General features: G+C 45.8%; 1 protein-coding gene across 1 annotated transcript in view; it reads right to left on the bottom strand.

The window, feature by feature from the left end:
• SLC49A4 (solute carrier family 49 member 4) overlaps positions 1 to 17,042 on the bottom strand; it is a 141,185-nt gene that overhangs the window by 46,083 nt on the left and 78,060 nt on the right. Inside the window, exon 4 of the mRNA XM_038421665.2 lies at positions 3,972 to 4,101. Coding sequence (XP_038277593.1) covers positions 3,972 to 4,101 — 130 coding nt within the window. The remainder of the gene's footprint in view (positions 1 to 3,971; positions 4,102 to 17,042) is intronic.

The raw sequence follows: 17,042 nt of genomic DNA, 5'->3' as shown, positions 1-17,042 counted from the left end.
TCCAATTCAGCAGTCTCTCGTTGGAGTCTGTTTTTGAAGTTTTTTTGTTGAAGGATAGCCACCCTCAGGTCTGTAATCGTGTGACCGGAGAGACTGAAGTGTTCTCCGATTGGTTTTTGAATGTTATAATTCTTGACGTCTGATTTGTGTCCATTTATTCTTTTACATAGAGACTGTCCAGTTTGACCAATGTACATGGCAGAGGGGCATTGCTGGCACATATCACATTGGTAGATGCGCAGGTGAACGAGCCTCTGATAGTGTGGCTAATGTGATTAGGCCCTTTGATGGTGTCCTCTGAATAGATATGTGGACACAGTTGGCAACGGGCTTTGTTGCAAGGATAGGTTCTTGGGTTAGTGGTTCTGTTGTGTGGTGTGTGATTGCTGGTGAGTATTTGCTTCAGGTTGGGGGGCTGTCTGTAAGCAAGGACTGGCCTGGCTCCCAAGATCTGATGGGTCGTCCTTCAGGATAGGTTGTAGATCCTTGATGGTGTGTTGGAGAGATTTTAGTTGGGGGCTGAAGGTGATGGCTAGTGGCGTTCTGTTATTTTCTTTGTTGGGCCTGTCCTGTAGTAGGTGACTTCTGGGTACTCTTCTGGCTCTGTTAATCTGTTTCTTCACTTCAGCAGGTGGGTATTGTAGTTGTAAGAATGCATGATAGAGATCTTGTAGGTGTTTGTCTCTGTCTGAGGGGTTGGAGCAAATGCAGTTGTATCGTAGAGCTTGGCTGTAGACAATGGATCGTGTGGTGTGATCTGGATGAAAGCAAGAGGCATGTAGGTAGGAATAGAGGTCAGTAGGTTTCCGATATAGGGTGGTGTTTATGTGACCATCGCTTATTAGCACCCTAGTGTCCAGGAAGTGGATCTCTTGTGTGGACTGGTCCAGGCTGAGGTTGATGGTGGGATGGAAATTGTTGAAATCCTGGTGGAATTCCTCAAGGGCTTCTTTTCCATGGGTTCAGATGATGAAGATGTCATCAATGTAGCGCAAGTAGAGTAGGGGCATTAGGGGACGAGAGCTGAGGAAGCGTTGTTCTAAGTCAGCCATAAAAATGTTGGCATACTGTGGGGCCATGCGGGTACCCATCGCAGTGCCACTGATTTGAAGGTATACATTGTCCCCAAAAGTGAAATAGTTATGGGTGAGGACAAAGTCACAAAGTTCAGCCACCAGGTTAGCTGTGACATTATCGGGGATACTCTTCCTGATGGCTTGTAGTCCACCTTTGTGTGGAATGTTGGTGTAGAGGGCTTCTACATCCATAGTGGCTAGGATGGTGTTTTTAGGAAGATCACCAATGGATTGTAGTTTCCTCAGGAAGTCAGTGGTGTCTCGAAGATAGCTGGGAGTGCTGGTAGCATAGGGATTGAGGAGGGAGTCTACATAGCCAGACAATCCTGCTGTCGGGGTGCCAATGCCTGAGATGATGGGGCATCCAGGATTTCCAGGTTTATGGATCTTGGGTAGCAGATAGAATACCCCAGGTCGAGGTTCCAGGGGTGTGTCTGTGCGAATTTGTTCTTGTGCTTTTTCAGGGAGTTTCTTGAGCAAATGCTGTAGTTTCTTTTGATAACCCTCAGTGGGATCAGAGGGTAATGGCTTGTAGAAAGTGGTGTTGGAGAGCTGCCTAGTAACTTTCATCCAGATCACACCACACAATCCATCGTCTACAGCCAAGCTCTATGATACAACCGCGTTTGCTCCAACCCCTCAGATAGAGACAAACACCTACAAGATGTCTATCATGCATTCTTACAACTACAGTACCTACCTGCTGAAGTGAAGAAACAGATTGACAGAGCCAGAAGAGTACCCTGAAGTCACCTACTACAGGACAGGCCCAACAAAGAAAATAACAGAACACCACTAGCCATCACCTTCAGCCTCCAACTAAAACCTCTCCAATGCATCATCAAGGATCTACAACCTATCCTGAAGGACGACCCATCACTCTCACAGATCTTGGGAACCAGGCCAGTCCTTGCTTACAGACAGCCCCCCAACCTGAAGCAAATACTCACCAGCAATCACACACCACACAACAGAACCACTAACCCAGGAACCTATCCTTGCAACAAAGCCCGTTGCGATCTCTGTCCACATATCTATTTAGGGGATACCATCATAGGGCCTAATCACATCAGCCACACTATCAGAGGCTCATCTACCAATGTGATATATGCCATCATGTGCCAGCAATGCCCCTCTGCCATGTATATTGGTCAAACTGGACAGTCTCTACATAAAAGAATAAATGGACACAAATCAGACGTCAAGAATTATAACATTCAAAAACCAGTCGGAGAACACTTCAATCTCTCCGGTCACATGATTACCTGAGAGTGGCTATCCTTCAACAAAAAAACTTCAAAAACAGACTCCAACGAGAGACTGCTTAATTGGAATTAATTTGAAAACTGGATACAAATTAATTTAGGCTTGAATAGAGACTGGGAGTGGATGGGTCATTACATAAAGTAAAACTATTTCCCCATGTTATTTCTCCCCCCACCCCACCCCCCACTGTTCCTCAGACTTTCTTGTTAACTGCTGGAAAGGGCCCACCTTGATTATCACCACAAAAGGTTTTCCTCCTTCCCCCCTCCTTCCTGCCGGTAATAGCTCATCTTAAATGATCACTCTCCTTACAGTGTGTATGATAAAACCCATTGTTTCATGTTCTCTGTGTGTTTATATAAATCTCCCCACTGTATTTTCCACCAAATGCATCCGATGAAGTGAGCTGTAGCTCACGAAAGCTTATGCTCAAATAAATTTGTTAGTCTCTAAGGTGTCACAAGTACTCCTTTTCTTGATTGGAAATGACTTCCCTAAGAACAAGAAGAAGAGAGCAATAATTTTTGCAGGCTTTAAATACAAGTAAAGAAGGCAGAGAGTATATGACAAGTATTTTATTGCTCTCTAATAATTGCTTAGTTAAAAAAGCTTCACAAATATTCCATCCTAGATAGTCTCTTTTACACATTGATTCTATTCCTGCTACTGACAGCCTGGTGGTAGACTGCTGCACATGGGCAGAGCTCCACTGAAGTCAACTGGACTGTGCATGGGCATAACAGTTCACTTTTGCATTATCAGTTATGGGATCCAGGCCTTTAATATTACATATTATTTGTATTACAGCAGTGCCGAGAGGACCCTTCTGATATCAGGATGCTGTTGTGTTAGATGCTATATGAGCACATAAAAAGAAATGGTCCCTGCCCTGAAGAGTTTACAGTTTAAATACACACAGATCAAGGGTGGGAGAAAGGAAGCAGCATTAGGACATTTTCTTCATAACAAAGTTAAAAAAACACCAAAAATGTTTAATTTGAGACCTTGCCCAGCAATATGATTTATTTTCCATTCCCTCATTTTGCATTTTAACACCATATGCAATTAACTGGACTCAATAGGACAAATTCTGCCTTAGATGCATTTGTGTACTTCTCTCATCATAGCAAGGGCTGTGGGGCTCACATCTGAATGGGGAAATGGACCCCAAGTTACTCCAACATAATGAGCAATGTTGGCAGTTTAAGAGCACTGAAAATAAAGAAAACAATTTAATGCTCAGTTATTCACAATGTTAAATTACCTCAACACTTTACAGTACACATCCTTCTAATTATCTTGTAATTTAATTTCATTGTAACAAAATTATTATTTAGAGGCTGTGTTAACAAGACCACAACAGTGTTGATGCTGAGTGACTCTGATATGTGGTTTGCAATATTTTTGAAAATAGTTAATATTTAATGACTCCACTTTTTAACATCTAGTGTTCTTTCATGTCTATGTATTAATATTTAATTTGATTACAAAGCACTACAAATTAACTTGTTTGTTCTTCAGTGAGAAGATTAAAGCACATGTTCTGTTGTTTTGCTTTTTAAATGTAGGTTTAAAAAAAGCTGAATTGGCTTTGAACTGTAAACCCAAGCTGTCCCGAGGAGAACCTACCTTAATAGCCTACAAAAACTTCTCCTATAGCTGAGCCGCTGACTAGCTGCAGCCACACTGGGAGGAAATGGAGGGCGTGATGGGAAGTAGGCTAGTGCTGCAGAAAATATCAGGGAGACCATTCCAAATTCTAAGAGTCAATTAAGAAAAAACACAGTAAGAGAGAAGTTTAACATTGTGATGGATTTGAACAGTGAGAGCTTATTTTAATACGATAAAGTTATTATCTAGCCTCTTTCATACAAAAATTGTATGCCAAATGCTTTACAAAGTTTAATAATAGAGCTACAGATCTAAAACAATAGGAAAAGGAATTAAGGGAATACATTTTTAAGCAAGATTGGGAGTCAATTAGGTAGATAGATATAGGCAAGTCATTGGCAATGGCAGGAGCTGCAGAGGTAAAGGCTTTTGCACTAACAGTTATAACACTACCTGAAGAGACAGAGAGGAGGCCAGTGCGGAGACGGACAAGGTCTGTGAGGCAGGCTGGAGCAGGTCTGCTTGTGGTTTTAAACACAAGGAGGATAATATCAAACTGGACCCACGTGGATAATTCTGAGAGTGTGAGGGCAGTGATGAGGTTACTTTTCATTGTGTGAGAAGACAGGCAGCAGTACATGCTAGAATTTGGACAGCTGGGACTTGGTGAAGCCCTAGAGCAATGAACTTCAGTAGTTACAGCACAGAGTGATTTAGACATGGAAAAAGAATACAACAAAGGTAGAGTCAAGAGACAGCACACACAGAGAGTGTTACTGTTGTGACAGACAGATTTACAACATAAGAAGGAAAGTACAATCAGCCATGTCCCAAGGAGAGAATGGACACAAATGGGAGAGAAATGAGGAAAGAAAGTTGTTTGCAGATGCTGCTTTTGGCTCAACAGCAGTAGGTCTGTCTATCAGAAATTTTGGTGTGGCAATTTGGGCCTGAACCTTCATGAGACACTCAGCAAGTCTCATGATCAGACTTTTTGAGAGAAAGACATAAATGTTAATCAACCCCCAGCCCATCTAACATTTATAGGCATTTACAATTTACACAGCATTCTCCCTATTCACAGGCTTAACCCTAGTATGCTAGTTTTCCTAAACTCTTAAAAACACGATTCTTTACAACTATATAGACAATCCTATAGCTATAGATTATGTCCTCTGAGGAGCATCTGGGATCCTATTACAAAGAAGTGATTCACCAATACTATCTGGAAATACAATCTAGAAATCCAGTAGTGCTGGGTACTGGATTGCTTTAGTTTGCTTCTCTCTAAATACCCTTTTTTTTAAAAAAAAATAATGTCAATATAGAGAGAGAAGGCACTTTGCCAACTGCTCTGCCGAATGAGGGGGAAATAATTCATGGAAGTGAAAAGTAAATGATACACAGAATTTGAATGGACCAGGTGGGAAAAAACCCAGAATAACTGTTTAAGTTTGCTCTATGGAAAAAAAAAATATAAACACACAGGATTTCTTTTGAGAGTGAATTCTTGTAGATTTGACCATTTTGTTCTCCAGCATCAAATACTAAATGATTCACTTTGGACGAAGCCGTGTTTCCTTTTCCTAGTGCTGTCTCATCATAAAAGGATTGTTTTTGAGGGTGAACATGTTAGCTACCCCCACTTTCACTATAACACCACTGCCTCTAGGCTATACAAATACTGTAAGTTCTATGCTGCTGTACATTATTGCCTTCAAGGAAACAAACAGTGAATAAGGAATTGGCTATATTGTAATTGAATAAACCCAGACTTAAAAAGAAGAAAAGGTCCTTTTCATTAGAGCCAACTTCTCTAGGGAGCATGCTCTAGTAATGCTTAGGTCATTTTTTAAATTATTTGAATAACCTGGTGGTCTCTGAAGTATTTCCCTGCAACCTTTAGTATCTTCCCATCTTACATCTGCTACTCTGATGAACCTGCCTTGTAGTCACTGCCCTTTCACATAAAATTAAAGGAAAAACTTGTTTGAAATCTAGCCAAAAACAAAGGGGTCACTGCTATTAGATAATAAAGGACCCTCATATCAATTTAGCCTTGTGTGCCCTACAATTTCAGGTCTATCTGAGGTTTAGGAGCCCAGAAGAGAATCAGCTTCTCACATGTCACAAAGGTGATGCACTGCTGTCCCCACCAGGAGGACCAAGAATAATGGGTTTGCCTTTGTCACTACCATCATTCATTATACCAAACTCTAGATCGGGGTAGGCAAACTACGACCTGCAGCCACATCCGGCCCCAACAGACCATTTAATCTGGTCCTCAGCTCTCACCAGAGCGAGGGGTTGGGGGTTTGTCCTGCTCTGCGTAGCTCCCAAGAAGCAGCCAGCATGACCCCCCTCCAACTCCTATGTAGTACATGGAGGCGTGGCCAGGCGGTTCTGCACATTGCCCCATCCGCAGGCACTACCCCCGCAGCTCCCATTGACCGTGGATCCCAGCCAATGGGAGCTGCAGGGGTGGGAGCTGCAGGGATGGCACCTGCGGACAGGGCAGAGCGTAGAGCCGTCCAGACGTGCCTCAGGGCTGGAGAGAGGACATGCTTCTGGGAACTGCTTTCGGTAAGCACCGCCCAGAGCCTGACCCCTGAGTCCCCCGCCATGCCCCAACCCCCTGACATAGCCCTGATCTCCTCCCACCCTCCAAACCCCTCCATCCCAGCCCAGAGCCCCCTCTTGTACCACAAGCCCCTCATCCCCAGCTCCACCCCAGAGCCTGCACCCCCAGCCCCCCTCCACAATACCCCAACAGCCTGTCCCATCCCTGATCCCCCTCCTGCCCTCTGAACACATTGGTCCCAGCCCAGAGCACCCTCCTGCACCACAAACCCCTCACTTCGGCCCCACCACAGAGTCCTCACCCCCAGCTGGAGCCCTCATACCCCTCCCCCGTACTCCAACCACCCACCCCAGCCCTGATCCCACTCCCGCCCTCCAAACCCCTTGGTTCCAGCCTGGAGCCCCCTCCTGCACCCCAAACCCATCACCCCCCTGCACTCCCACCCGGAGTCCCCACCCGCACACTGAACTCTTCATTTCTGGCCCCACCCCAGAGCCAGCACTCCCAGCCAGAGCCCTCACCCCTACCCACAATTTTGTGAGCATTCATGGCCCACTAATTTCCATATCCCGATGTGGCCCTCAGGCCAAAAAGTTTGTCCATCCCTGCTATAGATCAATGTTTCTAAAATGTGCCCACATGCAGCCAACTGGGGCTTTTCGTGCAGCCATGACAGCTTCCTGGGTGGTGATGGGGAAGGGAGAGAAGCATCAGCCCCTCCCTCTTCCTCCTTGTTGCTCCTGGATGCACTAGGAGAGAGGTAGGACACAACACTGCAGGAGCAAGGTGAGTTCTTGACCCACGTTGGGGGGACGGGGTTTGGGCAGCAGGCTCCCGCACCCCCGGCTCTAACCATGTGGCCCTGGCCTCCAGCTGCAGGGCTTTAGCCTCCGGCCCCTGGTTCCAGCTGTGTGGCAGAAGGCGCTGGCTTCAGCATGGCAGTGGGCTCCAACCATGAGGCTTTGGCTGTGGGCAGCAAGTGCTGGCCATTGGCTCCAGCCATGGAGCGTCAGTCGGCCTCTGGCCCCAGTTCCAGCCATGTGGTAGTGGCCCCGGGCTCCAAACATGTGGCCCTAGCCCCTGGTGCCGATCCCCTGCCCCAGCTGCATGGCAGCAGGCACCGCCCACAGCTCTGGCCGTGCAGCCCCAGTCCCTGGCCACGATCCCCTACCCCAGATGAATGGCAGCAGGGGCCCACCCTCAGCTCTGGCTGCGCGGCAGCAGGCTCTGATCCCTGACTCCTGTCCCCAGCTCTAGGTTCTGGCTGCAGGCACTTGAGCCCCAGCCCTGGCCACATGGCAACAGATACCAGGTCCTGGCTCTGATCACGTTACAGTGGTCATTACCCACCCCCATCGCCCCTGGTGCTTTCCCAGGCCTCACATCCATCCCCCTCATTTCCGCCGGGCCCCTGCTGCCTCCACTTTCACCCTCCCCCACCATCCAAGGCTTAATGGAAGCTGAGGTTTGCTGAGAAAAGTGATATTAACAAACATGCAAGTATCACTTTTCACAGCAGACTTACTAGCTATCTGTGAAAAGTGATACTTGCATGTTTGTTAATATAACTTATCACTTTTCATAGCCTCCCAGGTAGCTACTAAATGTGCGGTGATATTAACAAATATACAAATATAACTTGTCAAAGCAAGCCCCAGGACCCATTAAGCCCTGGATGGGGGGGCTGAAGGGGAAGGCAGCATTATTTGTGTGATTGAGTCTGCCAAAAAACCCTACAAATATAAATTACAATGATTTGGATGTGAATCTGTGCATATTTAATTGTTTTTTCTAAAATTAAGTAAGTATTTTAGGGAAAAAGTGTCACTGTGGCCACCAGTGAGAGTTGGTGGCCGGACTCTGAGGCTACCAAAAATGTTGTTGTGAGAACTGCTGCTCTAGATAAAGAAGAAAAGCAATCCTAGGCCAAGTTCACCAGCTTATTATTAGAGTTTAACAATAAGAGCAAGACATGGGAAAAGGTCAGATATAAGGGAGGTACTGTAAGTGCCAAGGGAATTGCAGTCAGAGACAAGAGCTCCTCAACAGTAACTGACTGCCTTCCTCCTGACAGTTCTTTCAGCAACACTGGATGGATCCACCAAAGCACTTGAAACAAGAAGGGAGAACAAGAACCGTCAACAAACTAATGGGCAGGAAATGCTACACTGAGCATGGAGCTGTATGTCTTTTGCTGAAGAGTGAATCTCTAATGCCTTATGAAAGCAATCTGAGCACCATGCCACAACAACCTGTACATGGGGGTCCCCAGTATACATTGGGATTGTTCTTGAAAAGGGCGATGGATACCAAAATGACATATACCGGAGAGTTTTTCCCCATAAGAAGTAATGGAATAAGGGGAAGATGTGTTCACAACTTCACCACACTTGCCTATGAAAATGCTTTTTTCACCTAAACAGTGTACCTTTTTACAATGACAGATTATACAGTACACAATTTACACATAAAACATTGAATAAAATAATGCAGAACTCTACTAACACTATTCAAACACATAGAACATTTGAATACAGTAAATAAGTACAGTAATACAGTATAAAATAGTGTCAATTCCGCTAAACTTGGGTAGGGGTGGGGGCTGGGTTTTCTTGGGCTGGCTTTTTGGTTGCAGAAATCTTAAAAAGGATTTTATCGACCTCTGCTCTCCTGCATGAATCTTTGAATGATAGATCTCCCTGTAGCAAATCACTGCATGACTGAGAGCCCTGGAAACTTTGGCAGACTGTTCACGAAAAGGTAACCGCTCTGTATGATTTCCATCATCTCATCCAGCAATCCAAAGAAATAGGAGAGATTCTTTGTCATCAGACTCCTGGCTTCCTTCCCTACAACATCATCATCATTGCTCTTGCTTTCTTTGGATATCCGTTGTTGGTCCAGCTCAATCAGTTCCTCATTTGTCAGTTGCTCAGTGTGAGACTCCAACAACTCAGTACATCTTCCTCCTCCTCGAAGCCAACATCCTTCACCAACTTGACAAATTCTTGCTCGAGAGCAGGAACAGCATCAAATCTTCCCACGACGTGTCAATGTTTTCCACTCCATTCAAGATGACATAGGACTTCCAAAACTCCTTTACACTGGGCTTTCCTTCACCTGCCGTCTCCTTAATCAGCATGGAGAACATCCTCCATAGGTAATAAGACTTGAATGTGGCCGGCAGACACAAGTACAGTACTGTACTGTACAATAGGGGAAGGTGTTTCAATTCATGATGGATATGCGGATCAGGACCAATGTAAATCGGAACACGGGGTTCCCCTATTGATGAGCGACGGATATCTGAAACAACGGATAAGGGGGAAGATGTATACCGGAAACCCCCTGTATGTCAAAGTGAAGGGAAGGCCCCAGCTCAGCCTGAGAAATGGGCACCTCGCTAGTTGAGTAGGCTCTAAATGGGAAAGGGAAAGTTTTATATTCAGAGGTACAAGTATCTTTGGTGAAAGGTATTTATCCTTTTGAAAAGGTATATCCAGAATTAAAAAGCCCTAATCCTGTACTGAATTGCAATGCAATAAGGAAAGAATCTACAACGCTGTAATAATAAATGTGATTGGTTTAATTTCATGCTCAGGAAAATGAATGGCTAATAGCTCTGGTTAGAGTCAACAGCAAGGCAAACTTCCCCATGCAGTTCAGGTAATGCAACTTGATTTTGATCTGAACATCCCTACTATTTGAGTCATGGGGTTCAGAAAATGGTATGCAAATGTCACAATAGGACGCCATGATAATTCAGCAGAGTTCTTAGTGCAAGAAACACCACTCCATTAAACAGAGACAGGGAAGGGAATGGTTCAGAGAACGATTGTAAAGCAGATCTATGTATACTTACAGCCTCATCCATCATTACACAAAATATGCTTTAGAAAAATAATATGCTTTTGCCATGCCACCAATCCAAGGTTAACAACTCCTGTAGTATATCCAAAATCTCAAAGTGAGAGCTGCATCATGGTCCAATGGCTATGCCAAAGGAATGGGTGTTAAGAGTCCCAAGTTCCATTCTTAGGTGCCCCACTAGCTTCCTATATGACTTTAAGCAAGTCCCTTAATCTCTCCATTTCCCCATCTGTTAAATGGGAAGAATGATATCTATCACCTTTGTGAAGTGCTTTGAGGTCTGCAGGTAAATAGAGCTATATAATTGGTAAGTATTATTGTTATACAGTATGGGGCAGATTCTCTCCCATATCTGAGGCTCCATGGGTTGCAGGAGAGTGGGGATGGGGTCATCAGGGAGCAAGTTACAGCTCTCGGATTCTGTGGGCTATACTGTCTCATCCCAGTCCCTTTCCTATGCTGTCCAGGGTGATTATCCACTGGAGAATGGAAGGCTGAGATTGCCACTAGATGTACTTTGACTGATGAAAAGTCCAGACCTTTTTGTTTCAGATGGAGCAGGTATTCCAGCACAGACTGGAGGGATGACTGGGTCGGTGAAAGTCCTTGTTGGGACGACCACACGGAGAAGAGCTTCCACTTGGCTAGGTAGGTTGCTCTAGTAAACAATTTTCTACTACCTAACAAGACCTGGCGGACTTGCTCTGAGCAGGCCTGTCCTTCCAGGTTCAACCATGAAACTTCCACGCAGTCATGTGGAGGGATCCAAGGTTCAGATGGAGTAAATGGCTGTGGTTTTGCAAGATCAGGTCCAGGGCAGGGGTCCAGAAACATGCCAAACCAGTGCTGTTGTGGCCATGCAGAGGCTACAGATAACCTGTGCCTTGTCTTACTTGACTTTCAGAAGGATCTTGTGCTCCAGAAGAACTGGGGGAAAATGCATAGAACAGGAGGGGTCTGTCCATGAAAGAAGGAAAGCATCTGAGAGGGAGCATGGGCTGTGACTGCACAGTGAGCAAAACTGCGGACATTTCCTGTTGTGAACCAGTCTACCTGGGGAGACCCCCATCTCTGGAAGATGGATGTGGTCACCTCTGGGTGAAGGTACCACTTGTGGTGAGAAAAGAAAGACCTGCTGAAGTGATCTGCCAGAGCGTTCCAGGCTCCCAGAAGATGGGAAGCTTCAAGGTGGATGGAGCGTTTCATACAGAAGTCTCACAGGAGAATGGCCTCCTGGCACAGGGTAGAGGATTGCCCTCCTCATCTGCTAATGTAAATCATGGCTGACACATTGTTCATGAGCACTCACACAGCTTAGCCCATGATCTGGGTAGGAACACTTGGCATGCTAGGTGGACCATTCTGAGCTCTTTGATGTTTATGTGTAGGGAGAGCTCTTCCTGGGATCACAAGCCCTGAGTCCTGAGGTGCTCAAGATGAGCCCTCCCTCCCCTATCCTAGGTTGGATGCAACCGAAATTAAGAATACTGAAGGCTGGGAGGTGACAAAGAGAATGCCCACTGCCACTGATCGGGGATCTTTCCACCAGTTGAAGGAGGCAAGAACTGGGGCAGGAATCATAAGCACCCAGTTCAAGTGGTGTTTATTTAGTGCATACACGGATGCCAACCAAGTTTGCAGTGGTCTAAGTCGCAGTCTTGCATGCTGCACAATGGAAGTGCACGCTGCCATGTGGCCCAAAAGTTTGAAGTAAAATGAGACTGTCTTGATAGGGTGGGCCTTGATGTTGGATATCAGAGCGAACACTGTCTGGAATCAAGCCTCTGATAGGAAGGCTCTGGCCTGGGTCAAGTCTAGCACTGCCCCGATAAACTCTATTCTCTGAATAGGAACGAGAGTCATATTTCGCTTGTTTATCAACAGATCCAGCATGGAAGGTGGCTTGAACCAGGTTGATGTTGTTTTTTACTTGAGCCTTTGAGTGGCCATTGATCAGCCAATAGTTGAGATATGGGTAGACTTGAATGCCTCACTGCCTGAGTAAGGCTGCTACCACTGCCATGCATTTTGTGAAAACCTGAGGGGCTGCGGACAGACTAAATGGAAGAAGGGTGAACTGGTAATGGGTCTGGTTTACGATAAACCCGAGGAACCTTCTGTGGCCTTGGAAGTGGAAATAGGCGTCTTTTAAGTCAAGGGCGGCATACCAGTCACCTGGATCCAGGGATGGGATGATGGAGGCCAGGGAGACCATGTGGCACCTCTTGAGTGTCTTGAGATAACTGTTGAGGCGACAGAGGTCCACCATGGGTCAAAGACCCCCTTTGGCTTTTGGGAGTAGGAAATATCGGAAGTAAAACTCTTTTCCTCTCAAATCCTGAGGTACCTCTTCCACAGCCCCTAACTGCAGGAGGGCTTGCACCTCTTGGGCTAGAAGTTTCTCATGAGAAGGGTCCCTGAAGAGGGATGGGGGGTGGGAAGGAGGGGTGAAAGAAAACTGAAGGGTGTAACCTTCCCTCCACCATACTCAGTACCCAGTAGTCTGAAGTGATGAAGAACCACGCCGGGCTGAAGTAGGAGAGAAGGTCTGAAAACAAAAGGAGGGCAGGATATGAAGCAGGAACAGGTTTCGTGCCCTCAAGCACACGTTCAGAAGTTCTGTTTGGGGCCTCCTGGATGTCTGTGTAACCCCGGTAGTAAGGATAAGGTAGAGGGGAGGCAGCTCCTTCACTTGTAACCCCTGCTCCTTTTCTTGAACAGGTCCTGCTAAGGCAGTAGGGCCGAGAAGTGGGCTGGCTACTGAGGCCTGAAGTGCTTCCTCAAAGGCCCAGGGATCTGAGCGTAGCCCTGGAGTTTTTCAGACAGTGGAGCTTTGAGTTGGTCTGTTCTGAAAATAGGAACATACTCTTCAAGGGAAGATCCTGGATTGATTGCTGGATTTCCAGTGGTAACCCTGATGATTGGAGATAAAAGTAACTTCTTGTGACAAAAGCCAAAGCTATTGTTCTGGCCGCAGCATCAGTTGTGTCTAGGGCCACCTGGAGGGAGGCTCTGGCTATGGTCTTCCTTTCCTCCATGAGGGAGGAAAACTCTTGTAGCAGCAAGTGTTTAAACTTTGCCATAGAGTCCCAAAAGTTGTAGTCGTACCTCCCCAGCAAGACTTGTTGGTTGGAAATGCAAAGCTGTAACCCACTTGTCTAGCTTCTTCAAGTCCTTCTGCTTGAGAGTCATGCCTAACTACCCTTGTCTGTCCCTCTCATTTGCCGCTGTGATCACCAGGTACCAGGGAGGAGGGTAGGAATACAGGTATTAGTACCCCTTGGCCGCTACATAATATTTTTTCTCAGCCCTCTTTGATGTGGGGGGAGGCTGGGCTCTGCCACAGTGCTCAGACCAGACCCATAATGGTCTCATTGTGGGGCAGGGCCACCTTTGATGGGACAGCCATGGCCAAAATGTCTATGAGGATGGGACAGCCATGGCCAAAATCTCAATGAGGCAATCTAAGGACTCTTTAAGAACCTCCATCTCTAGCCCCAGCTTGGCAGCCACCTTTTTTAGAAGCTCCTGATCAGGTCTAAAATTGTCCCATGGCACCGAGCTGCTTGGTCCTGCGCCAACTTCATCTGAGGAGGAGGAGGAAGAGGCCTGCACGGGGGGAAGGGGCCTTCCTCTTCTTCTTCAGCCACAATTACATCTCCCAGGGGCTAAGTCCGAGTAGGAACAGCTGGACCAAGGCCCTGGTACTGGGGGAAAGCCCCTCAGATTCCAGAACAGCCACTGGACCTTCACTGGCCAGTGTCCTCCAGGCCAGGTACCAGCGGGGGGACCCACACCGAGATCCAGTGGGATGTAGGATGGGTAGTGGTGGCTCTGACTCCAAGGAGGAATCCTCGAGGATACCATGGAGAAACAGGTACCCTTTGCTTCCGTCAGTCAGTCCCGAGGATCCGGGGATCGGTGCCAGATCAGGGAAGCCCTCACCAATGACAGGAGAGCTGGTTTGCCTCTTGTCAGTACTGCAGTCAGCAGTGCCGGGTATGAGCTTGGGGGCCCCATGCTCCCTTCTGTTCAATGCACTTGACGGAGCGGGTAGTTGCCCCACTGAGTTTGGCAGTACCAGAAATGTTATTAAGTCCCTAGCTTCTGAAAAGGCTCTCGGGTAGAAGGCACTGCAGTCCCGATGGTGCCACAGTGACTCACCGGCATTGGTGGATGTTCCCACACTGGACTCAATGGCACCTGCGAGCAGGGCAGAGTCGACCGTGCCACTTGCAGAACAGGGAAAGGAGTTGCCCAATGCAGATCACACTCTGCTGCCCTCAGTACAGAGGCACGTCCTCTCTTGGATTGCTACTTCTTATGCTTTTGTCTCGGTACCAGAGGTGGAGAACGGTGCTGAAAAAAGGCATTGCCAGAAGGGTGCTTCACACCAAAATTGCAGTGATCAACACCAAGTCTGACCAACTTGGCTCCAACGCCAGTCTAAATGCGGCTTCCATTAGTCTAGCCTCTCTAGCCTTCTTCGTTTGAGGCTTGAAGTCCTGGCAGATTTGACAACACTTCTGTACATGAGCCTTTCCTAGACACTTCAGACAACTAGATTGTGGGTCACTCACTGGCATAGGCTTCCCATAGGAGGTGCAGGTTTGCAGCTCGGAAACTGGGGCATGCCTAGCCCCAGGGATGAAAGAAGCCCCTCTAAGCTAAGAGAGGAGGGTTCTAACTATATACACTAAGATAGAAATTAAGATTAAAATAAAACTAAATTAGAGAATAACAGGAAAAATCACTGAATGAAAGCCTTGCCAAAGCAAGAGGAACTATTCCAGTGACCGTCATGGGCAGTAAGAAGGAACTGAGAGAGTGTGGGGTCAGCTGGGCCCCTTATTCCAGTGCATGAGCACGCAGCACCAGAAGGCGCTATGGGCAGCATGAGAGATACCACTGAGGGAAAATTCTCTGGCAACTGTGCACACAGCGCACGTACATCTAACATGGAATAGATATGAGCAAGCACTCAAAAAAGCAGGGGCTATGTGTTACCCACTTACATGATGATCCAACTTCAACTGCTTGTTATTAAAGTAAAGAAAGGAAAGTGCCTGATACCCTGTCATTATTAACCGATAAGAAAACTCGCCTCATGAAGAATGGACAGGCACAAAGCACTGCAAATAGCCAGGAGAGTCCAATATACTTGTATATACACTATAGTATATACACTTTTAACCACTGAGATGCCTTTCAAAAACATTTTAAAGAGAAAAAAATGAGCCTAGCAATATCTCTTGACTGAACTGATATGATATGATGGGATAGCCTAATTTTGGCAATTAACTGATCTTAGACTATTAGCAGTAGATATGCCCAATGGCCTGTGATGGGATGTTAGATGGGGTGGGATCTAAGTTACTACAGAGAATTCTTTCCTGGGTGTCTGGCTGGTAAGTCTTGCCCACATGCTCAGGGTTATCGCCATATTTGGGTTTGGGAAGGAATTTTCCTCCAGAGCAGACTGGCAGAGGCCATGGGGGTTTTTCGCCTTCCTCTGCAGCGTGGGGCATGGGTCACTTGCTGGAGGATTCTCTGCACCTTGAAGTCTTTAAACCACGATTTGAGGACTCCAGTAGCTCAGACATAAGTTAGGGGTTTGTTACAGGACTTGGTGGGTGAGATTCTGTGGCCTGTGTTGTGCAGGAGGTCAGACCAGATGATCATAATGGTCCCTTCTGACTTTAAAATCTATGATTCTATGAACCCTAGAGAGAAAACTGGGCCAAATTCTTAACTGACATGAAATGGTCAGCTATAGCAATTTACAGTAGAAGAGAATTAAGCCCTAGATTCTTAAACCGGAGTTCAGCCACAACTTTAAAGAAAACAATTTGCTACTGAACATGACCAGAATAAGTTTCTTAAAACACCTAAGAAATTATCCTGCTGTGCTGAAGAAACCATCACAAGGAATAGTTTGGATAAATAAATCAAGTATTGTACAGTGTTCATTTTCATACATTACTACTATTCAGTAAATTGTTGCTTCTGAATAAATCTAAAGAACAGCATTAAATACTTTTTGGTTAAAAAAATCAAGATCTAGTGGATTTTATTCCACAATTATATTCTCAAATAATTATTTAACAAATCACTTTTGAAAGACTCTTACTAGGGCTGCCAAGCAATTAAAAAAATTAGTTGTGCGATTAATCACACTGTTAAACAATAATAGAATACCATTTATTTAAATATTTTTGGATGTTTTCTACATTTTCAAATATATTGATTTCAATTACAACACAGAACATAAAGTGTACAGTGCTCACTTTACATTTATTTGGGGGAGGTTTAGGTTGGATATTAGGAAAAACTTTTTCACTAGGAGGGTGGTGAAACACTGGAATGCATTACCTAGGGAGGTGATGGAATCTCCTTCCTTAGAAGTTTTTAAGGTCAGGCTTGACAAAGCCCTGGCTGGGATGATTTAGTTGGGGATTGGTCCTGCTCTGAGTAGGGGGTTGGACTAGATGACCTCCTGAGGTCCCTTCCAACCCTGATATTCTATGATTCTATTTTTATTACAAATATTTGCACTGTAAAAAAAACAAAAGAAATAGTATTTTTTCAATTCACCTCATACAAGTACTGTAATGCAATCTTTATCATGAAAGTTTAAT

The sequence above is a fragment of the Dermochelys coriacea genome, chromosome 11, assembly GCF_009764565.3.
Source record: "Dermochelys coriacea isolate rDerCor1 chromosome 11, rDerCor1.pri.v4, whole genome shotgun sequence".
In the NCBI taxonomy this organism is placed as follows: Eukaryota; Metazoa; Chordata; order Testudines; family Dermochelyidae; genus Dermochelys; species Dermochelys coriacea.
The sequence above is the reverse complement of the archived record's forward strand: the minus strand, read 5'-3'. Positions and strand labels throughout refer to the sequence as shown.